The sequence below is a fragment of the Perca fluviatilis genome, chromosome 4, assembly GCF_010015445.1.
Source record: "Perca fluviatilis chromosome 4, GENO_Pfluv_1.0, whole genome shotgun sequence".
NCBI classification, from domain to species: Eukaryota; Metazoa; Chordata; class Actinopteri; order Perciformes; family Percidae; genus Perca; species Perca fluviatilis.
Window position 1 is genome coordinate 41,708,221 of NC_053115.1, and position 26,343 is coordinate 41,734,563.

The window sequence follows — 26,343 nt, forward strand, 5'->3', positions numbered from 1 at the left end:
TACACTTCATATCGCTTCAATAGAATTTTGGTGAATACACAGTGGTACATTAAATGGATGATTCTGCTCCCCCCCCCCTCCCTTTTCCCACGATATGACCCATACTACACATGAACATGTATTGTCAGGACTAGACACGGTACTTATAAAATAGTACACGCAGTGGGATATTTGGCAGCAAAGACTCTGTTCTCCACGCCATAGACAAAGAAGCTGTAGTCTTTTCCGTTGTACGTGTAGTAAGCGTGAGTCAGGGGCACCATCTCGATGGTCTGACGCTACGGAGAGGAATAAAAAAGCAGTTGTGACGTTAGTATGGTTTTATTTATTGGAGAGAAACGCAAACAAAACGTTCAGCATCGTTAAACAACAACAGATCTACACGTCTATACTAGAGCCCGACCGATAAAGGATTTTTATATCGGCCAATATATATATATTTAAAAAGGAAATGCAGAAACGCGTAACAAAACATAAACAGATTTCCCTAACAGTTATTTGTAGTTATTTATGAGTCCTCGCTAAAATAATATGATAATGCAATTTAAAAATAAACGTGTTTGTTTTATTGTCACAACACAACAGAGGAACATCAAAATATATAAAAGTTCGGATGAAACTTAAAGGGTTGAAGGGTGTTTCGTCCGTTTTTATTTTATTTTTTTTAATATTCACGTATCGGCCATTATAAATGCCGATACCGACAGTTTGGAAAATGCTCATATCGGCCGATAATATCGGCCCGCTGATATATCGGTGGGCTCTAGTTTATACGTGTTTGTTTTGTACCTGCTGCAGGATGCGGCTGGTGGAACTGAAGCGATTGAGGTGTTCGTTGATCATTCTTGTGGAAACATCGCAGATCTCCTGATCTGGGAAACCCTGGATAGGATAAACCTGGCAGGACATAGGAGGAGCAAACACAGACGATCAGGGGGTCAAACTCAACTTCACTAAGGGCCACATTGGAAAAAGAGAATCGCATCAAGGGCCAGACATGTAGAGTTTATTGACATACTTTTATTTCAAAAAAGCAACATATCTTTGTCTCATATAGGGCCCTATTTTAACGATCTGAGCGCATGGCGTGAAGCGCCTGGCGCAGGTGCGTTTAGGGCGTGTCCAAATCCACTTTTGCTAGTTTGACGGTGGAAAAAAGGCTCGGTGCGCCGGGCGCCTGGTTCTAAAGGGTTGTACTTAGTGTTTTCATTAATCAGAGGTGTGTTTTGGGCGTAACATGCAATAAACCAATCAGAGATAATCTCCCATTCCCTTTAAAAGCCAGGCGCGTTTGGACCTTGGAGCATTGCTGTTATGACGGAGGATTTGCTGAGCAGGAAGGAGAGATTTTCAGGAGAAGAAATTGATCTGCTCGTGCGTGAAGTGAAAGAGCGTAAGCAGATCATATTGTTATACTATTTCACATTATAATATTTTAATTTTTAATCTTTTGCATGTTTTGTGCGTGAACCCTAACTCTAACCCTAACCCTAACTCTAACCCTGTTAAGTACAAGGAAAGATTCCAATGAGAAGAGTTTTCTTGATGCATGAAAATCATTTTATTGCCTATTACTTTACAATTCTAATTTGCAAAAGGAGAAGTGTGTTTGGTGTTTACCAGCATGCTCTCATCGACGAAGAACGGATCTCCCGTCACTTTCTCAAACTTCTTGTCAGGGAAGTCAGGCTGGCGGTCGGGAATGAATTCAGTTATGTCGTTCTTCCTACACACATAAGAAACAGATGAAGCAGAAGACCATTTGGGACAGATTTTTATGTGTGTGTGTGTGTTAGGGCTTTGACTCCGAACGTCGTTATTCGAATATAATTCTAATATATATTAAAAAAAAAGATATTTGGGGTTATATTATTAATAAATATTCAAATATATTTGAATATTAATATTAATAAACACACAAACTTCAAATATGATTTTTGGGTGTGTGTGTGGTTTTACGTTGTGTATTACAATATATTAGCTGGTTAGCATGTTAGCTACCTCTCCACCAGTATACTAACGCGTTACTATTTCCAAACCAGTAATCAGATTAAAGTTACTTATCCAAGTCACTGTGCGTTACTATTTTTGTCATTTTCCTTAGTAAAAATATATATTTTTGCTTTCTTCTTGCGTCTCGGGGAGTGAAGTCACGTATGCGACAAGTCACGTTTTCAGCATGAGGACAGGTCACGTGTACCACGCAGCGACAAACGTAAACAACAATGGAGGGAGGAGAGAGATGTGCGTTTTCTAGCTGGAAATACAGTCACTATTTTGAGTTTGTGTCAGCTAAAGACGGCAATATTAAGGTTGGTTGTACACTTGTCTAATTTGAAGAAAAATTTGGAGTCGCACCACTGCAGTCAAACTTACAGAGTAAGTCCCAGCAGGTGGTGGGAAGCAGAGAGCAGGAGGTCCCCCAACCACCCAAACAACAAAAGCTGGACTTCGTTGCAAAACCAGTAAGTGGGGGAGAGTTGAAGAAGTTGGTGGGGCAGTACGTTGTAGAGGAAATGACTCGCTCTCTTTCGTGCCATAATAAACCAGATCCTACTACTGGCAATGCTGAGCTGCGGCACAGTAAACCGGTTGTCATTTTTATGTTGAGGCTGTAGGGGTGTTGTCGGCAGCTGCTGAATGTAACTAATAAAGTAACTTGTAATCTAACTTCGTTACTTTTAAAATCAAGTAATCTGTAAAGTAACTAAGTTACTTTTAAAATCAAGTAATCTGTAGAGTAACTAAGTTACTTTTTCAACATAACTGTGGCAACACTGCTCTCCACCCAGTTTTACGTTGTGTATTACAGTATATTAGCTGGTTAGCACTAGCATTCTCTGTTAGCTACCTCTCCGCTCAGCTCTTGTAGTTGGGGATGTCTTCAGCGTAGAGCAGCTTCTGGACAGATATTTATGTGTGTGTGTGTGTGTGTGTGTGTGTGTGTGTGTCTTTGACCTACCACGTCACAGTGAGTTGGATGAAATGCAGCAGGCGTTGGCTGCCGTGACACACGGAGCAGGTGTTGTAGCCTTGGCCATGACAGGAGGAACACCTGGAGGAGCGACACATCAAAAGTCACATCTTCCTCACAGTACAACATCACATTTGTGTTTAGCAAATTGAGGGTTGTGTAAGAAATTCCACACTAACATGCTATTTAGTAGCTAAAACAGTATATGAGATTTGTTGTCCGAAAACCTTAGTATGTAACAGTACGTAAATTGCATACAATTTCTGGGAAAATATAACAGTATGCAATACTGGACACTACGCCGGCATAAGCATCCCAGAATGTGGTAGTAACAAAAACGTTCATAACAGACCGAGGCAGCTCTGTAACGTCAAAACGCTCTGATTTACATTTCTACATTTGTAACCCTCAGAGGTCTAAGGGCATAGATATCTTCTTGAATTCTCATTTTTAGGGTTTTTGCATATAACTGAAGTCAGAGCTTGGTCCACCAAGTTGTCCCGCGAATTGAGCCCCGATCTATTCTCTCCCTTAAGCGTTTTTTCTCTCATCACGGGGGGGTGTCTCCTTGTTTCTAGGCAGAAACTGATATATTCACAAAACACACACACCAAGATCGGGGCCTCTGTCTGGTGCAACTAACTCGTCTATTCTCTTAACTTTAACTGTCTTTCCTGTTTTTCGGCTTATCTGTCTGGCACACAATGCACTTTTATGCCATAAAAGGCTTAAACTGCAGTTAAAGACTTAAGCTTAACCTTCTATGTGTCAGAGACCTTTCCTTGAACCAGTTCCTCAATGAGTGCACACAGCTAATATTCTAAAATAGTTTACATGTTGTGGATGTAGTGCAGAGGAGGAGATTTCAGACGCAACCATGGCTTTTATTGTTTTTTATTAGCGTCATGGTGGAGCAGTGGTTAGAACTATGGCCTGGTCCTGGGTCCGGGAGTTTCATGTTCTTTCTGTGTTTGCACGGGTTTCCTCCGGGTGCTGTTTTCTTCCCACCACCAAAAACATGCATGTTATGTTAAATTCCACCCCTTGCCTTCTATATGAGTCACATGGCCGTGACTGATGATGCAGATGCAGATCTCGACCCAGTTGATCCCCTATAGAAGATTTGAGAGCGACGTGTTAAGACATCCACCAACGTCATATGTTTAGCTCCAGAGACATGGGGATCTTTTCAGTCGGCTAACGTGGCTCCTTGCTTCCCTTGCTCACATTTCTTCCTTGCATCTTAGGCTACATCTACACTGTTACGTTTTCACTTTTTCATAAGCCTCATTTTGAGCCAAAAACGATCTCCGTCCACACAAGAGTTTTAGCTCCAGTAGCAGTACTAATCTGCATCCATGTTAACACGTCTGACAACACATATCACATGACCATTCACACACACTGGGCATGTGCGTGCCGGTGTAAACAAGAAAGTGTCGGAAAAAAGTGTTGATTTTCAGACCTGGGAGAACGACAAGTGCATGGTCGAATGGAAGACCCATGGTGGTGTAGATGTAGCCTACGCTCCCCCCAGTGAAGATCGAGGAAAACATGCTGGGGCGGGGGAATATTTATCAAACGGGTTGTTAGGAAATGTCCCGCCACGTGTACGCTGTAAATCAAATCAAGGGGAGCGTGCCTATGTCCCCACAGCCCTATTTTCCCACATTTCTAAGATTGTTTTAAAAATTAGGCCCTATGTTCCCACAGCCCTATGTTCCCACATTTCTAAGATTTATTTCTAAATTAGGCCCTATGCATAAAGGTGGCGACTCTTCTGACCTCAATAATTACAGATCCATTTCCATTATTAATAGCATAGCAAAAGGTGTTTGAAAAGTTAATTTTTAATCAAATATCTCAATACATCAATGACTTTCATTTCCTATCTCCACACCAATCTGGATTCATACCTAATTTTTCTACAACCACTTTCTTGGTTGTAGAAACATTTTCTTCTTTAGATAATAACATGCATACTGGTGCAATTTTCATTGATCTGACAAAGGCTTTCGACATGGTTGATCACTATCGTCTTCTTGACAAACGTTTTGCTATTGGCTTCTCTAGACATTCTTTACTATGGTTTAACTCATACCTTCACAATAAACGCCAGTGTGTTTCTTATAATGGTTGCCAGTCTAAATTTATAACTATTGAAAAAGGTGTACCTCAAGGCTCATCTCTTGGGCCTTTGTTATTCTCTATTTTTTATTAATGATCTTCCGCAATCCTGCTCTACTTGTCATATTCATTTATATGCAGATGATAGAGTGATCTATTCCTCCAAGCCAGATATCTTACACATTGAGCATTCACTACAGTCTGACTTTGAGGTTGTTCAAAAATGGTTTTCACATAACAAACTTTTACTTAATAAGAAGAAATCATATACCATGTTGTTCGGCACTAAATTTAATTCTCTTCACCCAGTTAATAATTTTTCAATTCACTTTTTGGATGGAACAACACTTGAGAAAGTGGAGGAATTTAAATATCTTGGTCTCTTGCTTGATTCTCAGCTTTCTTTTAAACCTCATATTAATTCAGTTGTTAAGAAAATAAACTGCAGTCTGAGAACATTATATCGTTCTATCAACTGTTTTAAACTACAGGTTAGGAAAAGGATCATCTCACAGCTTCTATTACCAATATTAGATTATGCAGATGTTATTTATCAGAATACCTCTGAAACAAATCTTATCCCTCTCAATGTAGCCTATAACAGTCTCTGTCGATTTGTTCTGAGGTTTCCTTATAGAACCCATCATTGCCTGATGTATGAGTCACTCTATTGGTTAACACCCAAATTTAGAAGGCATTCTCACTGGCTGCATTTTATTTTTAAATCAATTTTCTTTAACTATCCTACTTATTTGAAACAACATTTAATCCCATATAGATCAACATATAGTCTGAGACATACTGTGTACCCCTTTGTTCCCAGAAACTCCAAAGAAATTGGACGACGTGCCTTTAAATTTAAAGCACCATCTGATTGGAATACCTTGCCCACTTCACTTAGATCAATTACTTCATTTGTTTTGTTTAAGGCATCTGTCTTTAATTATTTACAAATAACCTGCTCCTGTCTCTAACTAGACATATTACGATTTTTGTTGATTTATTTATTTATTTTATGAGTTGGCTCCTGTTTGTGCATCTACTATAATAGCATCATATTTGGGATGTATGCAAATTTACTGTGTTTTTAATTGTATGTATATGGGGGAGGGGGATCAGTTGTTGTGGGAGCAGTTAGGCTTGGTAGTGATGTATGTATTTGTGAATGTATTTTGTGTTTTGTATTTACTGTTTAATTGTTTTAAGGACCCCCTCGAAAATAAGATGATTCATCTCAAGGGGTTATCCTACTAATAAATACATCTACATCTATGTGCCCACAAAATTAGGCCCTATGTTCCCACATTTCCTTTATCATAAATTTGTATCAGATTTTATCCCCCTAACCCTAAAAAAATTTGTGGGAGGATAGGGCTTGAATTGAAGGGAAATGTAGGAACACAAGATCTAATTTTGAAAATGTGAACATAGGGCCTAATTTTAAGAGAAATCTTAGAAATGTGGGAACATAGGGCTTTGGGAACATAGGGCCTAATTTTCAGTGAAAAATAATTCTTAGAAATGTGGGACCATTGGGCTGTGGGAACATAGACTTGTGGGAATATATGGCTGTGGGAACATATGGCTGTGGGACCATTGGGCTGTGGGAACATAGGGCTGTGGTAACATAGGGCTGACCCCAAATCAGCCCTCTCCTCTGTACTCTACTACTCTACTCGCGCTCAACTAACAGCCCAAACGCTTTCCGTCAGAGTTCTCGGGTCTCCTCTCTCACCTCTTACGGCCTCTCCCGCTACAAGCAGAACAACGCGTCTTCCCGGACGACTTGTGATTCCCGGGACGCCTTCTGAACCCTGTGCCATTGCAGCCAAAGCAACGCTTCTGCAAGACGGAGAAGCACATTGAGACAGAGAGACAGGGGGAAAAGGAAGCAGGCAGTGAGGACACCCACCTCCTGCGCCCACGGCCATGACACGAGGTGCAGCGCTTGTCCCTGGAACGGCCGTGACCGTGGCAGAATGTACAACGCTTCTGCAAAATGAGATGGGGGTCATTTCTCGCTAATGTCACTGTTTCTACAAACCAAACAACTCATCAATTAATCGACAATGAAAATGACCATTTGGTTGCAGCCATGCTCATATCGACAAAGAACTTTCTCTCGATGTCTGCCTTTGTGTGACAGCAGCCAAAAACATCTCTTTGCACCTCCTTTTATCTTCCTTCTATACCTCTGATTCTATGCCATTTCCATAAATTAAGAAGGGAGGCTTTATTTGGAGTATTGGGATTAATCGACAATAAAAAAAAAAAAAGACGCTTGTCACTGTCAATTATTTTCTGGATGAATGGATGAGTTGTTTGGTCTCTAAAATGTCAGAACATGGTGAAAAATGTGGATCAGTGTTTCCCAAAGTCCCAACATGATGTCCTCAAAATGTTTGTCCCCAACTCAAAAATATTCAGTTTACTGTCACAGAGGACAGAAGACACTAGAACATATTCACATTTAACAAGCGGAAATCACAGAAGTTTCACTTTTTTCAACCAAATAACCAATTATCAAAATAGTTTAGATTTATTTCATAGTTGCAAACTAATCAAATCGTCTTTGCAGTTCTACTGTAATACTACATCTCACCTGGCCTCTTCCATGGCAGTTACCACAGCGAGTTCTTCCACAGCCGTTGCACTTGTGACACGGCTAACACACACACACACACACACACACACACACACACACACACACACACACACACACACACACACACACACACACACACACACACACACACACACACACACACACACACACACACACACACAAAACACACACACACACACAGGTTAATCGCTGCCCTTCTTTCAACATGGAAAGTTTTACAATCCAAAAACACTTAATCATATACTGTAAGTATAGTCAATTAAAGCACAATATGGAGTCAAACACATACTGTAGGAACGCACAGACATCAATGTTTACAAAGGAAATAAAAAAAACATCTTGGAGCATCATATTTGTAGCATGCCATGCAATTGGGAATCGTTTTCTTTTTTCTTTTATGTAGAATGTAATGTTTAATGTGTGTTTTCAATATGTTGAGTAATGTTGACTTTAGTATGTAATGTATGTAAATGTGTTGAGTAATGTGGACTGTAATGCTTAAAAAAGTAGCTGTGTAAGGGCACAGCTAATGGAGACCCTATAATAAACTAAACACACACACACACACACACACACACACACACACACACACACACACACACACACACACACACACACACACACACACACACACACACACACACACACACACACAAAGAACACAAAAAAGTAACACAACCAGGAAAACCGAGAAAGCTTGACGGAGCTGTACCTTCACGAAGGATGAGTGCGGCACGCGGACCTTCTCCACCTTGTCGGTGTATCTCGCAGGCGGCGGGACAGGAATGTCCCACGGTGGAGGGCTCATCCCAAACTGAGGACCGTCCACCACCTGTCCTGTTTGAAGAAACAGGACACACGTAAACGTTAGTTGGTCAACCTGTTGCACACTCCTTCCAAACAACCCACAAGACGAGCACGCTCAGACATGCTAACAGCATTTATCCTACATCATGTCTTGTTTTGCTTCCTGTCTTGTGTTTTCCCGCCTTCGTGATTGTCTGCCCCGCCCTGATGTGTTTCACCTGTTCCTGGGCCCTCGTGTCACCTGTCCCTTGTTTCACCCTCGTTACCTTGTGTATTTTTAGTCTCTGTGTTGTCATTGTCTGTTGTCAGAACATTGTGTGTGTAAGCCTACCCCCTTTGGCTTGGTGTACCATTTTATTTTGGTACCGTTTTTTTCCTTCTGTCTTCAGGACGCCTTTTGTTGTATTGCTTTTTATTTTATTAAATCCTCAAGCTGCTGTCTCTGCATTTTTGGGTCCGCCATTTCCCTAATCATGACACCATTCATGTTTTAAACTACGAATACCAACTTTTTCCTCCCAACAGGCAATTTTAGAGTCCCTTTGTTTAGACACAACAGGCTCAAGAACTCTTTTATACATCAGTCTGTCCTGTTGCTAAACCAAAATCAGTTTGCTGACAATTCAGATCAGAATCCGAGGATATCACCGTACGCTGAGGTGCTGCGAATAGCCGTGAAGCGTAGATTAATGCCTGATCCCGCGCCTGGTTGTTCATATCAGACGCGCAGCTCTCAGCGCGGGTCCTTCTCCTCTCCACTCTACAGAACATCTCTGTGAAATGAAAGTGTCTACGCTAGTTGACGTAATGACGGCGCCGTTGATTACGGGAAGGTGTTTACATAGGTGGAGCGTTCAATGCAGTAGGCTGTGAGAAAGTGAAAATGGAGTTCGTGAGCAGAAAACGTTGTTGTTTGGCAGTACTTTCAGTCAAAAGAAGGCCATTCAAGTCCAGCTACATGTTCTATTTGCAATGCCGATTTGTCTCGTGGTGGCGAGGACCCTAAACAATACACAACATGGCCGCTGTTAAAACATTTGGGTATGAAACATGCGAAAGAATACAAGTTGTGCATGAAGGAATCTCCAGACGGCAGCAGAATGCAGCAACTTCAGGTAAGGCAAAGAAACAACAGACACAGCTAAAAACTGGGAGTAGGATTCGGTATTTGGTATTCGGTATTTGGTATTTGGTTTCGGATTCGGCAGAATCTTAACCAGTGGATTCGGTATTTCGGCCAAACCCCCAAAATCTGGATTTGGTGCATCCCTAACAGAAACCCACAATCATGACAGATCTATTCATTCATAAAAGAGCCAATGTTATCAGTAATTTGTTGGCTCAGATAAAGGTTTTACCGTTGTAGGATTCAAACTGCCAGGCGCTGGTTCTGGTCTCAGTGTAGGTCTCCAGGCGATACTGCAGAAGGAAGACAATCAGAAAACATTTGATTCATGTTGCTACGACTGCAGTCTGTTTTAGCTGTCTGGAGTTTGGACCATGTCCAATACACATCCTCCAATAACTATTCAAAAGCGTGAAGGAGAATCTACGCATTATTTATTACAATTACACGGTTATATCGTTATTTCGGCTCATTTATTCCACTCTATCTATCTATCTATCTATCTATCTATCTATCTATCTATCTATCTATCTATCTATCTATCTATCTATCTATCTATCTATCTGTTGTTCACAGATGTGATGTTAGTCCAGGTTAGATATTAGATAGGTAACATATTCATTTTGTGTACTGATGTGCTCCTACCCTGTACACAGTGACGGGCTGGAGCTCTTTGAAGGTGAGGTTCCTGGCAGGTTTGGAGCTGTATCTCCATTTGGATTCCACAAACTTGAGCAAGGCATCTCTGGCCACATCCTCCGACACAGTGGGGACCCTGGAGGGACAAAAGCACACGCACGCACACACACACACACACACACACACACACACACACACACACACACACACACACACACACACACACACATACATACACACACACAAACACACACACAAGTACATCCATAATCCCATTATATCTTCATATTTTTTGTCTAACATCTTTACATGTGTTCACATGCATGAAAGGGAATCTTTGAAAAAAGTCTGGACCTGATGGGACGGACAGCGTCCGGAGTTCGTGTGAGAAAACAGCTTTGTTTACCTGACAATGGGAACCAAAGTGTTCTTGTTGAGTTCGGGCTGCGGGTTATAGTCAGGGGGGGGTGGATACAGCGGGTTGTCACCCTCTAGACATACACACATCAACACAAAAACATAGGAGACGAAGGTTGGGACAAACCTTTTCTTTCTGTTAAAGAAACAAAAACAGAAGAGAAGAGACACAAAGGACTCACCTCCTTTGGGGACCTGGTATCCATGTACATCATCCAGCCAGCCAGGAGGGGGCGCTGAAGGTCCCTCCTCTGGGATGTTTGGGTCAAACGCACCTTAGGAGATGAGGGGAAGAAAAGATGAAGTACAGCCACAGATAGAGAGCAAGGGTTTGGGACAAACAAACATGAAGCGTTGCACTGTTTGGACTTTTCTGTCTTGCTGCAGGTATTCTTTTTCATACTGCACATACAAAACCTGAGTGGAATCATTAGGTCAACAAAAAATAGCACACAAAAAAAATGTTTAAAGCTATTGTTGTGTATAAAAACATTATATTCTTTGGTATTTTGTTAGATTAATGTTGCTGCACAGCTGCAGTTAGGGAAGTCAAAGCTTGACTAAACTATAACGTTACACACCAGTGAAATACTGGGCTGTAGTCAAGACCACCTTTGTTGAGTCCAAGACAAGTCCAAGACCAGTACTAGTCGAGACCAAGTCAAGACCGAGTCCAAAAAGGTTCGAGTCCCAATCAAGACCGAGTCCAGGACCGAAAAAAAAAAGTGTTTGACTTTCCCTCCAGGTCACGCAGATGCAGGGCGTGCCGTGCAAAGATAATCTAGTGTGTGATTGGTTATCTGGTGGCCAGTGTTTCACTTTTCCCTCCAATATTATTAATTAATTAATTATTAAACATAATAAAGACACCTGGACTCGGTCGAGACCAAAAGCCATATTTGGCAAGACCAGTGGCAGAGACCGAGACAAGTCCGAGTCCAACTGCCAGCGAGTCCGAGACCATAGAAAAACCGTCCAGAGTACTACAGCCCTGGTGAAATATAACAAGTAAACACAGTCATGTATTCCTTTTGTACAGTTAATCAGGAACTAGAAGCACGATTCAGTCATTTTATTGAAACTTTATGAAAAACCTGATGCTGGCGATATTTAGTGAGACTACACCTCCATTTGACTAACCATACAAAGCTTGGATAATGATTGACATTCCCTGTTGATGGCTGCTCTCATAAGATAGAGAAAGAACAGGCAAATGAACCCTCCTGTTGTCCTCGGGTCAAATTTGACCCATTTTCAAAAAGTCTCTATATCAAAAATTGGGGTTTCTTTTAACAAATTATCCAAAAAAAATAACGTGGATGGTTCCATACGTTCTTTAGTGTAAAATAAATGATCTGTTCAATACTTTCAATTAATTTGGGTATTTTATTAGATTTTATGGCATTTGAAAAAAAAAACTGAAAGAAGGTTGAAAAAATGCTTCAAAAACGTAGGAAAAGAACAAGAAAAACTTTGAAAAAAAATCGACAGAGACATCAGAAAAAGTGACAAACTTTGAAAAAAGTGACAAAAAAAGTCAGAAAAAGCTTAAAAAACTTGATACAAAAACCAACATTAAAACAAAATAAAAATCGACAAAAACATCGGAAAAAGTGACAAAAAACTTGGGGGAAAAAAGGCATAAAAAAGAAAAAATAATACGACCAAAACATTTGAAAAAAAAAGGTTTTCATTTTGACCCAGAATGACAAAAAGCTGCGTGGTCGACGAGAAGACAACACGAGGGTTAAGTAGTAGAGCTGCAACGATTAATCGATTGGTTGTCAACTTTTAAATTAAGCGCCAACTATTTTGATAATCGATTAGTCGGTTTGAGTCATTTTTTTAAGACAAAAGTAATTCTCTGATGTCAGCTTGTTAAATCTGAATATTGTTCTAGTGTCTTCTCTCCTCTGGGACAGTAAACTGAATATCTTTGAGTTGGGGACAAAACGAGACATTTGAGGACGTCATCTTGGGAGTTTTTGGGAAAACACTGATCCACATTTTTCACCATGTTCTGACATTTTAGAGACCAAACAACTCGTCCATTCATCCAGAAAATAATTGACAGTGACAAGCGTCTTTTTTTTATTGTCGATTAATCCCAATCTATGGAAATGGCAGAGAATCGGAGGAGAGAAGGAAGATGAAAGGAGGTGCAGAGAGATGTTTTTGGCTGCTGTCACACAAAGGCAGACGTCGAGAGAAAGTTCTTTGTCGATATGAGCATGGCTGCAACCAAACGGTCATTTTCATTGTCGATTAATTGATGAGTTGTTCCATCAGTCCATCCAGAAAACAATCCGCGGATTAATCGACGATGAAAATAAGCGGTGTTAGTTGCAGCCCTAAAAAAGTGCTGAGGTGGAAAAGATGTATCAATGAAAGCAAAATGTGACAAAGCACAATTAAAACAGACTCAGTGAATAAATAAATTGGACAAGCTTCAAGTCTCCCCCTCAGGTTCAGACCTTCTCTGTGTCTGTCTCGGTACGGAGCACTTTAACATCTTTCCATAAAGCTTTGTTTTCCTTATTTGGTTCAATATGTTTTGTCATATTAAAAAGTTGAGCCAAAGAGGGGAGGGGTGGACAGTGTTTTCTGTCAGGAAGAAAGGACAGGAAGGGAGGATGCATTCTTCAGGAAACTGGTTATAGCCCATAGTAACAGACCATATGCTCAGGATTAAACGCTCACACGGACATTTCAGTCAGTATAGTACACATGTGTCAAACTCAAGGCCCGCGTTTCGGCTCGCGTATCGATTTAGGTTCACAATAAATTTTGGCCCGCCTACTTTTTGTAGCTTTTTCAACATTGTGTCGTTTTTTCTTAAGTTTTTGTCACTTTTGCAGACGTTTTTGGGGCCTTTTCTGGCGTTTTTTTTCCCAATGTTTTTGTCGCTTTTTTCTTTGACGGCTAGGTTACTTTTTGGGGGCTTTATGTCGACCAAACTGTAAGTGAGAAGGCTATATGAGACACGCAATAATTAATTAAATAAAAGCATGTGAATTAACTAAACATGTCTGGCCCTTTAGGTGAAATTGAGTTTGACACCCCTGGTATAGTGGTTTATTTACACACTACAAGCTCCACTAAAGAGTGATATATGGTTCAGTGGAGGCTCCACGCAGAGCTTTTGCCGTAGCCTACGTAAGTGGCCTGATGTTTATACTTGTGAGAACAGCAGGGCTGGCGCAGGTGTGTGTATATATATGTGTGTGTGTGTGGTAGAGTGAGTGAGAGAGTGTCGGTGATTATCTTCAGAGTGAGTATCGACTCTAGCGTTATAGTGAGAGAAACAAAGTGTCTCCTCTGTTCTTTCTGACCACGGTGGGAAATCTGGAGCAGGAGAAGTTAACCCTCTCCTTGATCTCATGTTGTTAATGGAGAAAGAGAACCAGGAAATGACTCGGGGGGGAATGCAACGCTACCAAGCCACGGCCGAGCGACGTGCGTCACCGTTTCACATTTTTCAAGAGTTATAGAGTCGGTGTCTCCACGTACCTACGTATGATTCCGTTGCGTCGATTTAAAGCAGAAGCATAAATCAGCCTTAAACGTACAATATGTAACTTTCTGCCGCTAGGGGTCTCTCAACCAAAACAATGGACGGGAAAACTGGACTTTTGATGACGTTGGGAAGTTGCGTGGAATTATGGGAGTTTTTAGTGTTAAACACCTTCGCTGCCGGTTAGAATGCATCAATTCCCATCAGTTCACGGACGAGTTTACCCATTCAAGTTTATTCACGTTACGTTTATTCATGTTATTCTAATAAAATAGCTGCAGTTTCCCCAACATAATTAAGTTTTTCTTGATTAGATTTGTATTTGTAGCTGACCAGTTAGCTCGTGAGCCAGCAAGCTAACAGTAGCCAGCAGCTAAAACACAAAATATTTCACATATCAGTGTCACCTTTTGGATCGTTTCAACACCGGGGCGGACGGGGTTTATTGTAACGCTAGCTAGCTACTAAACGAGGCTGAGAGACGGGTGTGGGTGGGGATTGTCCGCGACCGCGAGGACGTTCGATGCCTGTTGTGCAGCAGCCGAACATCTCCCAGCTGCCCGGAATTATCTCCCCTTCACTTTTCAGTAATCTTAACTTTTCGTTTTGGTGCTTAGCCCACCTTTTGTCGGGTTAATTTAGCTAACCGTAAAGACAGCTAAACGCGAAGGGGAGAAATTCGGCAGGGAGGAGATTTTCGGCACATACACCGGTAGCGCTACGGAGATGTAGCTAACTCTATGGATGGCTGCTGTTGTGACTCGGTGCTGGGTCTGATATAGTCTGTTTCCCAACGTTTAATTAAACTGCCGTTAGCGTCGTAAGCACCAGGCACTGGAGATAAGTTCTGACCGGGGGGTTGCTGTAATAAAAGTAGCTGGCTGATAGCTGACTGGGGGCTAACGATAACTAGCTAGCTAGCTAGCTATATGTCCTGGGGCTGTTGTCAGCTGTCATCCCGACTGAGTCTCTCTGCACCGGGGGAGTGAGGCAGACAGACCGGGTGTGCTGGCTGGCTAAATTGGCATTAGATTAATCGTCTATCTATACAGCTAACGTTAACGTTACTAGTGAAGTTATTCGTGGGTTAGCCCAGTCCTGTTAACTGTAGTCGAAACAGTCATACTAAAAATAACTATTAGCGTGTTGAACGATGTTGTAACCTCATAATGTTACCCACAAAGCTTTAGCATCAACGTTAGCTACTTGTCGATATTGAACTTTCAAAATAAATAAGGTCTCTGTTGTATTACTGTGATAAAAAGTGGGATGTAATTAATCACAAAATGATGCTGTATGGCCAAAAAAAAGCAGTATTACGGTTACAAGTATTTTTTTTCTGTGACATTGTATGATTTACAATTACTCCTGAACTCCAGTGTTCTGACGGAAGTTAGAGTAACTAGACAGTAAAAGGTTATATGACGCCACTGACGGGCGACTAAAGGAAACGTGCCGTGTCTGAAAATAAAATAACAGATTTCTCTGGGTTTGACATTTGGTGGAAACATTTGGGATAGTGTAAGAACACAACTCATAAAAATATATAACATAGGTATGGTCGTTTTTAGACATTTTAAAGCAGAAATGTTACATATTGTACCTTTAAAGTGCTCATATTATGCTCATTTTCAGGTTCATCATTGTTTTTAGAGGTTGTACCAGAATAGTTTTTCAAAAAACACCATATTTATGTGTTGAGCTCTCTGTTTTAGATACAGAGTGAGGCATCTCACTTCTGTTCCACCTTTGTTGGGAGCCGCACATGCTCAGTAGCTAGGTAAGGACTACTAGCCAGTCAGAAGCAGAGTATGAGGGCGTGCCCTAACAGTAACTAGGTAAGGACTACTAGCCAGTCAGAAGCAGAGTATGGCGTGCCCTAACAGTAACTAGGTAAGGACTACTAGCCAGTCAGAAGCAGAGTATGAGGGCGTGCCCTGACAGTAACTAGGTAAGGACTACTAGCCAGTCAGAAGCAGAGTATGAGGGCGTGCCCTAACAGTAACTAGGTAAGGACTACTAGCCAGTCAGAAGCAGAGTATGAGGGCGTGCCCTGACAGTACCTAGGTAAGGACTACTAGCCAGTCAGAAGCAGAGTATGAGGGCGTGCCCTGACAGTACCTAGGTAAGGACTACTAGCCAGTCAGAAGCAGAGTATGAGTAACGTGTGTTACGTTTGTCTGCAGTTTGAACAGTGTTTTCTGTTGGAGATGGTAAGTCGCTTTGGGGTGGACTTGAGCACTTTAACCCCAAGCATTCGGGCTGCTTCCAAGCGCGGGTCTTGTCAAAAAAAACGGATAGGATTGATAATAACATGTCAGAGCAGCAGCTCGACCGCGGCACTGTAAGATGATGTAGCATGAAGAGCGACAACGGTAGAGAGTATTAATGTAAGAGACCAACAAACGACACAGGTCTTTCACCCAGGAGACCGCGGTTCATGTCCCAGTCTTGTACCGTGTATCACTTAAAAGGTACATGTTGTAAACCCCCCCACCCCCACAATCTAATCCTAACCCTTACTAAGTGGTTTTACCCTACAACAACACCAAGGGTCTCAACCCAGAGTGTCAAAAAGTGACGCTAAGGTTCCCAACCAAGCAAGTTGAAAAATGACGCCAAAGGGAAAGCAATGAATATCACTGCGGATGAGATTACATTTTTTTTACTTTTTGCGACAGTAACAAACGCCAAAGGCCCCTGAACAAGCATCGTTTTTCAAATGTCCTGGGAGTAAGAATGCAGTGTTTTCCACACTTGGACTAATTTGTGGCGATGCGCCACACAATCAACACTGGCCGCCACATAGGCTACACATAGGCTACACATAGGCTATACACACACACACACACACACACACACACACACATACACATACACACACACACACACACATACACACACACACACACACACACAGACCCTCCTCTCCGTGCACACAGCGTCTGTCTCCATAAAGGAGAGAAGACGGATGGTGAAATTCACAAGTTCACGAAAGGGTGGTATCTCGTGAACACCTTTACACAATCACACATTAAAAAGTGCTATAACAATATTTTATATTCTGAATACAATGTTGTCAGTGTGTTAATGTGTTAATGTTGGAGTCCCGACCCGACCCTTAGCAAACAAGTGATTGCGCCCGCTTTAGAAAGTTAACTAGTCGCAAGTTTGCGGTAAAATGCAGTTGGGTTGTCGAGGTCAAAACACTATATGTAGCAGCTGTGAATCAAATAAAGTTATTATAAATAATGTTATGTCATTTTTTTTACTCTTACACTGAATGTTTGCTGCTTCAATCCAGACGAGAATTGAAAAGTATTTTCCGCCCCCCACGCCACCCCCGCGCCACAAATTGCTTTCTAATCTGTGGGAAACACTGGAATGTCAAGTCAAGTCAAGTCAATTTATTAATAGAGCACATTTAAAACCAACCTAGGCTGAACAAAGTGCTGTACAAAGTTATATTATGTTATAAAGGAAGACAATAGAAATATAGACACAAAGAACATCATACAAAACAACACACTTCTATACAAATGTCCCTAAACTAAATCATACGCCAAAGAATAAAAATGTGTTTTAAGACGAGACTTAAAGATCTCGGCAGTTGAGGAGGACCTAATACGAATGGGAAGTTTGTTCCAGAGTCTCGGGGCCACAACAAGGAAGGCCCGATGGGGTCAGCCCTATGTTCCCACAGCCCAATGGTCCCAAATCACAATCAGAATCAAAAAGGGCTTTATTGCCAAGTAAGTTTTTTGCACATACAAGGAATTTGTCATGATGTTGTTGGTGCATGTCACACATATTCAAAAATAAGAAGGATAAACGAATATAAACAATATAAGTATAAAAATATACACAGTATAGTTTATAGAGTAATTCACCCTAGGGTCCTTTGCACCATGACCTCGAGCCAAACACCCCCCCAGAAGCTTTTTTCACCTGGGTCGAACATTGGGAGAGTTAGCTAGAGTAGCGTTATCAGCTGAATAGCTTAGCGCAGAGGCTAATGGACCCACGTTTGTATTTTGTAAGTTACCCCACTAATAATGCCCGAAATGATACCAAACGTCTACAAAGTAGTACAAATAGGTTATGTACTCATAAAACGATGGATTGGAAAGTTTGTAAGTACACCAGAAGTTTATGAACACTTGCCTGCTCTCTTCAGCTCTCTGCTGCTGCTGCTGCTGCTGCTACCTGCAGTTAGACGAGTGCTTAGGGCCGTCTACAAATTACTACACCGAAAAGAGTTACAACAAAAATATTTATTAATTCAATGATTAAATAAGGTAATGTCTCCAAACTTACCTCAATTATTACTTGTATCCTGCTAGTTATACTACAGCACTTACTTTAAAAAAAAAAAATTTAATTAATAAATATTTTTGTTGCATCTCTTTTCGGTGTTGTAATTTGTAGACGTCCCTAAGCACTCGTCTCACAGCAGCAACAACAACAGCAGAGAGCAGAAGCCAGCAGGCAAGTGCTATTTACATAAACTTCTGGTGTATTATCGTTTTATGAGAGCATAACCTATTTGTACTACTGTAGACGTTGGTATCGTTGCGTGTCAATATAAGTGGTCATTACTGAGATACAAATGTGGGTCCGTTAGCTCGCGCTAAGCTATTCAGCTGATAACACCGCTCACGCTAACTCTCCCAATGTTAGACCCAGGTGAAAAAAGCTTCTGGGGGGGTGTTTGGCTCGAGGTCATGGTGCAAAGGACCCTAGGGTGAATTACTCCGAACCATCACTTTAATAACGATAAAATAAATGTAAATAAATAATAAAATAATAAAGCCCCATGTTCCCACAGCCCAATGGTCCCACAGCCCTATGGTCCCACATTTCTAAGAATTTCTTTTCACTTAAAATTAGGACTTATGTTTGAAGAGCCCTATGTTTCCACATTTCTAGGACATTTTCAAAATTAGGTCTTGTCTTCCTACATTTCCCTTCAATTTAAGCCCTATCCTCCCACAAAAATTTTTAGGGTTAGGGTTAGGTTTAGGGGGATAAAATCTGATAAAGATTTATGAAAAAGTAAATGTGGGGAAATATGGCCTAATTTTGGAGAAAACAAAATCTTAGAAATGTGGGAACATAGGGCTGTTGGAACATAGGCACGCTCCCAGGTCTTCATCTGAGACTGTGGAATAGCTAAAAGGAACTGATTAGACGATCTTATAGCCGAGACACACCAACCAGACGGCCGACCGTCGACAGAAAAGCCAGTCGGAATGATCAGTCGGGTCCCCGAGGGCCAAAAAACTGCCTCGGGACACACTGAGGCGACACCGACGTGATAAACGTAATACATCTCCATAGCATCAGGCGGCGCTACTAGCTGATTGGTTTGTTTTCTCCGGAAATTCAAAGCCAGACTGTCATCGCGGCTCGTTCGGAATACGATCTCATATTGTACTAAAATAGTTCACTGTCCAACGGCCGATTATCGGCTTGGTGTGTCTCTGGCTTTAGGTTCCTGGAAGAGTGATGTAGGGTAAGGAGATCAGCATTATATAAAGGGGCCAATCCAATGCCTTGTAGTAATGCCTTAAAAACAAGTAACATTGCCTTAAAATCGATTCGATATTTGACCGTTAACCAGTGAAGAGAAGCCAATATCGGGGAGATATGATCCCGCCTTCTGGTACCAGTCAACAATCTAGCAGCCGCATTCTGGACGAGCTGCAGTCCAGTGTGTTTGTGATGAATTTGAGTTTTTTTCTGCTGCAGGAACTACCGACCTTTGCACCTTCCTGTGACTTCTCTCTACTGGTAATCCACTCTGACACTGGCGCACCCTTCCCTTTATTACTAAACTAACTTTAACTACTCTGTAAATGTCATTTCCACCCACGCCCTGTGTATTCACCTTCAGGTTAAATGTAAAGGGAAGCAAAGGCAAGTTTACCTATCAAGCACATTGCAGCAACAAGGCAATGGGCTGTGCTCGATTGAAGAAATTATTAGTCAACTAACACTCATTCAATTGTATTGACTAATCGATTAGTTGATTTAATCGACAGATCTGTAAATCTGAGTTTCTCCGCAAAGAGTCATGCAAAAGCACCACTTTAGTTTTTGTGTTTACCAGAGATGTGCTCGTACGTTTCTTGGAAATAAGTAATTCAGCATGAAAAAAGCATAAAACATGACTAATCGACTAAAGAAATCTAAGTTGACTAAGACCAAAACGACCAATTAGTCGACTAATCGACTAAGAGGTTGCAGCCCTACAAGGCAAATTCAACTGTATGTATAAAATGTTGTTATTATTATACACATTACACACAGGCCTGAATTACACAAACATGCTCAGTACACTAATGGAGAGATGTCAGAGTGAGGGGGCTGGCCATGGAAATGCGCCCTGAGCAGTTGGGGGTTCGGTGCCTTGCTCAAGAGCACCTTGGCAGTGCTACCAGCTACCAGTCCACCACCATACTTTGGTCCGTGTGGGGACTTGAGCCAACAACCCAGTTCCCAACCCAACTCCCTACTGACTGAGCTACTGCCACCCCCATTAAACATTTACACTCTGGAGGTAGGGCTGGGCAATATACTGATATTATATCGACATCGATAAATGAGGCTAGATATCGACTTACATTTTGGATATCGTAATATCGTGATGTTTCTGCATTTAAAGGCTGCATAAAGTAAGGTGATGTCATTTTCTGAACTCACCATACTGTTCTAGCTGTTTTATTATTTGCCTTTACCCACTTAGTGATTGTAACCACATTATTGGTGAGTATTTATCAAAAATGTCATTGTGTTAATGTTTTGTGAAAGCAACAATAGTCAACTCTACAATATCGCCGTAATATCGAACACGAACTAAGTGGTATGCTCTTTATACAATATACAATATAACTCAGGCTATAAGACAGCACAATTTTTTTTATAATTTCTGTACCCTATTTATGGTCTATTTGTATTGTATTTATGCTCTATCTTTTTATGGGCATTAAGGTGGGTATGAGCAGTGTAATTTCCATTCCTATGGATGAACTTGACTTGACTTTGACATTGACATATTTGGTTAAAAATATTGTTACATTTGATTTTCTCCATATCGCCCAGCTGTACTCTGAGGTCGAGTTTTGCACATCTTCTTAAATTCTATTAAATTTTAGGGTATTTGCATATAACTGATTCCCGTGTGCTTCATATCAAAATGTTCAGAACAAACTCAGCTTTCTGTATATTGACACCCAGATTAGTCTGAGAGCAATGTTTAAAGAGATCATTTGGCTCTAAGGCTACAAAAAAAGTAGATGTTGCTTTTTGAAATTCTTCAAATCACTTTTGAATATATAACTGTACTCGTGTGGACAAATTGTTTTGGTGCTTGAAATCAGTTTACCAAAGTCTGAGGTTCACAAAGTAGTGTTAATATATGATAGAAATAGTAGATAGATGTATAATAAATGTCTAAAAATTAAGTTTTGTAATGAATGTTTTTTAAAAAACAATCAAACATTTGTTAAGATGTTAAAGTTTCAATAAAATCTGACTGAATCATGCATTTTGTTATTGATTAACCGTAGGAATTAGGGGAGGGAAAAAAATAATCCCAAACTGTATGTATTGTGACTACATCAACTTCAAAACAAAGGGAAAAATCCTGCACTCTGCTCTTGCTATAGCATTAGAGGGTGGATACCTGACCCGGGACCCGACGGTACCCCACCGGAACCCGACGGGCCGGGCCGGGTTCGGACAGATATTTAGAAATGATGTTCGGGTTGGGGTCGGTCACATCAGCGCGATAAGGCATTGAACATTTTAAATTTAAAAAAGCTTATTATGTAGGTGCGAGCCTGTGTTAACGTGCACTTGTTGCCCCGTGTGCGCTGATGCCTCATCTGTTGACATTTCCGAATGTTAATAAAAGCTTTCCACACAAACAAACGTATGTGTGTCATTAGTATGAGAAAAAAACAAGATTTTAACCGTGTTACTGCCCTGTTGGACGCAGGCCGGGCTCGGACAGAAAAATGCGGCCTGATTCGCACTCTATACAGCATCACCGTTTTTGAGGAATTTGAAAAAGCGAACATCAACATTTTGGCTTTAGCGCCAAGTTATCTCTTTACACATTGGTCTAGAAAACATTTGGGTGTCACTGTAGGGAAAGCTGAGTTTGTTCTGAACGTTTTAATATGAAACACACGGGGATCAGTTTTATGCAAATGCTAAAAAGGTAAATTTAAGAAGATATGTAAAAAAAAATGCCCTTGGACCTCAGAGGGTTAAATAACTTAATTTGACCGTTATTTTTCTTTTTTATGGAGAGCAGACGTCACAAGGGCAGTATCAGCATCAAGTTTTCAATAAAGTTTCAATAAATTCTGACTGAATCGTGCATCTTATTACTGATTAACTGTAGGAATGCATGCATGATTACTTGTTAACCTATTTTTAAGTCCAGCTTTGACTTGCCTAACTGCAGCCGTGTAGCAACATCAGCATCATAAATCCAACAAAATACCAAAGAATATATTGTTTTTCTGCACAACAACATACTACTACATAAATATACACAATAGAGCCTTGATTGAGAGACTTCCGAGGCACCGTGCGGCTCTTTAGGGGCGCGTGCGTCATGGTTTTGCTGAACAGCGTCTGCTCCTCGGAGTGTTTTTCAGTCGCTGTGTTTTCTCCAAGCTCCCGTCGCCCCCGGCAGATAAAAATACAACAGAGTCAGTGTGCTTATGTCCCGCTGTACACACACACACACACACACACACACAATACCTCTGGCTGAGGGATAAAAATACCAGCGAGAAGGTGTTTCCCTAAAAAGATCTGGGTTGAGATGGACGGAGTGTGAGAACGGAGGGAGGGAGGGAGACAGAGAGACTTATTAAGAGAGAGACAAATAAAGAGGGAGAGCGGGAAGGAGGGAGGGAGGGAACGGGAGAAGGAATGTGCTTTTAAAAAAAGGGGAGAACAAAAGCCGACCTGATTAGCGAGGCTTAGACTGGACAATGCATCCAAAATACTCCTGCAGAATTCCTTTTCTTGCTCTGTGCAGCGCGATAAACATTGTTTATGACTGTACACACTGTACAAATGTAATGACACACAACAACAACAACAACAACAACACAAGGATCTCCTGCCAAGAGTTCAGGACCAAACTGTTTTTCAAACTGTTAATCGAGGAAATAATCAGCAGATTGACGAATGAGAGAAATACGCGGTTTGACTGACATGTTTGATCGATGAGCAGCGTCACTAGTGTCTTTTCTTCCCTGTCCTGGTTTATGACCTACACCGCAGCCAGCCACAGGGGGCTTTGATTAGATTAGATTAGATTAGATTAGATTAGATTAGATTAGATTCAACTTTAGTGCCATTGCACAAGTAAACACAACCAGTACAACAAAATGCAGTTTTACATCTAACCAGTAGTGCAATCATTAAAAGTGATTTTCCTTTATAGCAGTGGTTAAAAAAAGACAAAACAAAGAAAGCAGTATGATCATGTTAGTACATTATTAAAGTGCATTAGCAAATAAAGTGCATAGAGTTATGAGAAATCAGACAGTCCATAGACCATATAATAGTAGAGACAGAATGCAGTATGATCATATGTAGTGCATTGTTGAGGTGCATTAAAGGTCCCATGACATGGTGCTCTTTGGATGCTTTTATATAGGCCTTAGTGGTCCCCTAATACTGTATCTGAAGTCTCTTTTATATAGGCCTTAGTGGTCCCCTAATACTGTATCTGAAGTCTCTTTTATATAGGCCTTAGTGGTCCCCTAATACTGTATCTGAAGTCTCTTTTATATAGACCTTAGTGGTCCCCTAATACTGTATCTGAAGTCTCTTTTATATAGACCTTAGTGGTCCCCCAATACTGTATCTGAAGTCTCTTATAGACCTTAGTGGTCCCCTAATACTGTATCTGAAGTCTCTTTCCAAAAATTCAGCCTTGGTGCAGAATTACAGCCACTAGAGCCAGTCCCACAATGAGCTTTCCTTAGGATTCCTTAGGAAGAGAATGTCCAACTTACTGCACATTTAAAAAGCACTTCAAACAATTTCTTAAAAGTTCCCAGTTATGTCATCATTTTGACTAATTTTATTGATGTAATGTAATCTGTCTGAATGCGTGCTAATGTGTTTCTTGTTTGATATTGTATATTGTAATATTTTTCTGTTTTGCATTATCTTGTAAGTTGTTGTTTTCCTGCCTCGGGACTACAGGTGGAAATTAGCATTTATGCTATAACCTGGCTCATTTACAGTCTGTACAGAAATGTTAGATTGTTAATTATCATTAATGTGCACTGTCCCGAATAAATAAATAAAAAAATAAAAAAGGTGACCAACTGCCACTTTGCTCGTTTGAAAGCCATGATGTCTCTCTCTCATGGGTGGGCCAAATTCTCTGGGCGGGCAAAGCAGAGAAAGGGGAGGTAACCTTTCTCCTTATGACCTCATAAGGAGAAGATTCCAAATCGGCCCATCTGAGCTTTCATTTTCTCAAAGGCAGAGCAGGATACCCAGGGCTCGGTTTACACCTATCACCATTTCTAGCCACTGGGGGACCATAGGCAGGCTGGGGGAACGCATATTAATGTTAAAAAACCTCATAAATTGAAATTTTCATGCCATGGGACCTTCAATAAAGTGCATCGTGATCAGAGGTAGTCAGACAGTCCATAGTCCATGTGCCAGAGGAGAGGGGGCGGAGCGGGACGGCGCAGGGGCAGGGGGCTAGTGTTGGGTCTTGGTGTTGAGCAGAGTTATGGTGTTGTGAAAAAAGCAGTTTCTGGGCCTGCTAGTGCCACTCCTAAGGCTCCTGGGACCAGAGTCTGGGTACATCCCATGGCCCTTATTTGATAGCTCCTCGACTCGGTCCTCGGCTGAACCAGAAGTTGTTCTGTCCCTCCTCGGTGAAGGCCGTCTCAAAGCTCTTATTTCATCTCGAGGAGCGAGCATCAAGGAGGGATCATCGAGGAGGGATCAGCGAAGACTAGGGTTGGGTACCGTTTGGATTTTTACGATTCTGGTGCCGAACCGGTACTTTTAAAATAATTCCGATTCCTAAACCGATTCTTGAAAAACTGAAAAATTACATTAAAGAAAGGCTTTTACGTCTGTTTTGGTGAGCCCAGAAGGGAAATATGACATTTTAAAAGTAGTACATTTACGGTAGCTAGCTAACGATAGACTACAGAGAAAGTGTGATATTTTTACATCCATTTCGGAGCGACAGAGGGAAAATATTTCAGTCGACACATTAAGTGGAACCAAAATGAGGAACCGAAATTTGCTTTCTAATCCGGTCTGAGTACTACCGGTTGCATAGGAACCAGTTCCAGAGTGGAACCAGGTTTCAGTACCCAACCCTACCGAGGACCGAGCATCGAGGAGGGATCACCGAGGAGCAAGCATCGAGGAGGGATCACCGAGGACCGAGCATTTAGGAGGGATCACCGAGAACCGAGCATTTAGGAGGGATCATCCAGGACCGATTATCGAGGACGGATCACCGAGAACCGAGCATTTAGGAGGGATCATCATCCAGGACCGAGCATCAAAGAGGGATCACCACAGCGGTGTAGTCTACGTGATAAGCAGGTATACGCAGTATACCCACTAAGAAAGCTCCAGCATTTCCATATACCCACTTAAAAATGACCAATGACACGCAACAACATACTGTACGTTCCATTATATTTTGCCCTGATAGGAATAACTTGTATGAATTTTTGAAAATGGGACTAGTCCTCTTTAATGTCCTGAACGTCTAAGATAGCACCTTTAAATTAAACACAAACGAACACTAGTCACTGTAAGTAACAGAAATAAGTTCTATGATAAAAACTGATACAGCATAGTATCGCAATATTTTGTGTGGCAATACTGTATCGATACACAGACGCCAAGTATCGATCTTTTATTATATATGTGTTGGTCAGTTTGTCTGCTTGATAATCTGATTTTGCAGCAATACAATTGAAGTGAGATAAACAAACAGAGAAATGTATCTTTTTAGATAAAACAGATGTTGACAAAGTTTCCTTTTGGGGACATAAATTGAAATTGGAAAAAAAGGTAATGAATTGCAA

General features: G+C 41.1%; 1 protein-coding gene across 3 annotated transcripts in view; it reads right to left on the reverse strand.

Annotated features, from left to right (window-relative positions):
* LOC120556745 (protein SSUH2 homolog) overlaps positions 1 to 26,343 on the reverse strand; it is a 27,760-nt gene continuing 1,417 nt past the window's right edge. Inside the window, exons 2-14 of one of the 3 annotated variants that reach the window (XM_039796459.1) lie at positions 10,899 to 10,991; positions 10,706 to 10,790; positions 10,306 to 10,435; positions 9,893 to 9,953; positions 8,440 to 8,564; positions 7,704 to 7,766; positions 7,014 to 7,093; positions 6,837 to 6,943; positions 4,023 to 4,086; positions 2,963 to 3,055; positions 1,621 to 1,726; positions 790 to 897; positions 1 to 278 (exon numbers count right to left, since the gene is read on the reverse strand). In XM_039796459.1, the coding sequence (XP_039652393.1) occupies positions 144 to 278; positions 790 to 897; positions 1,621 to 1,726; positions 2,963 to 3,055; positions 4,023 to 4,086; positions 6,837 to 6,943; positions 7,014 to 7,093; positions 7,704 to 7,766; positions 8,440 to 8,564; positions 9,893 to 9,953; positions 10,306 to 10,435; positions 10,706 to 10,790; positions 10,899 to 10,991 (1,250 nt within the window). In that variant the 3' untranslated portion in view covers positions 1 to 143. The remainder of the gene's footprint in view (positions 279 to 789; positions 898 to 1,620; positions 1,727 to 2,962; positions 3,056 to 4,022; positions 4,087 to 6,836; positions 6,944 to 7,013; positions 7,094 to 7,703; positions 7,767 to 8,439; positions 8,565 to 9,892; positions 9,954 to 10,305; positions 10,436 to 10,705; positions 10,791 to 10,898; positions 10,992 to 26,343) is intronic. The other 2 variants (XM_039796460.1, XM_039796462.1) reach the window with 2 other exon arrangements.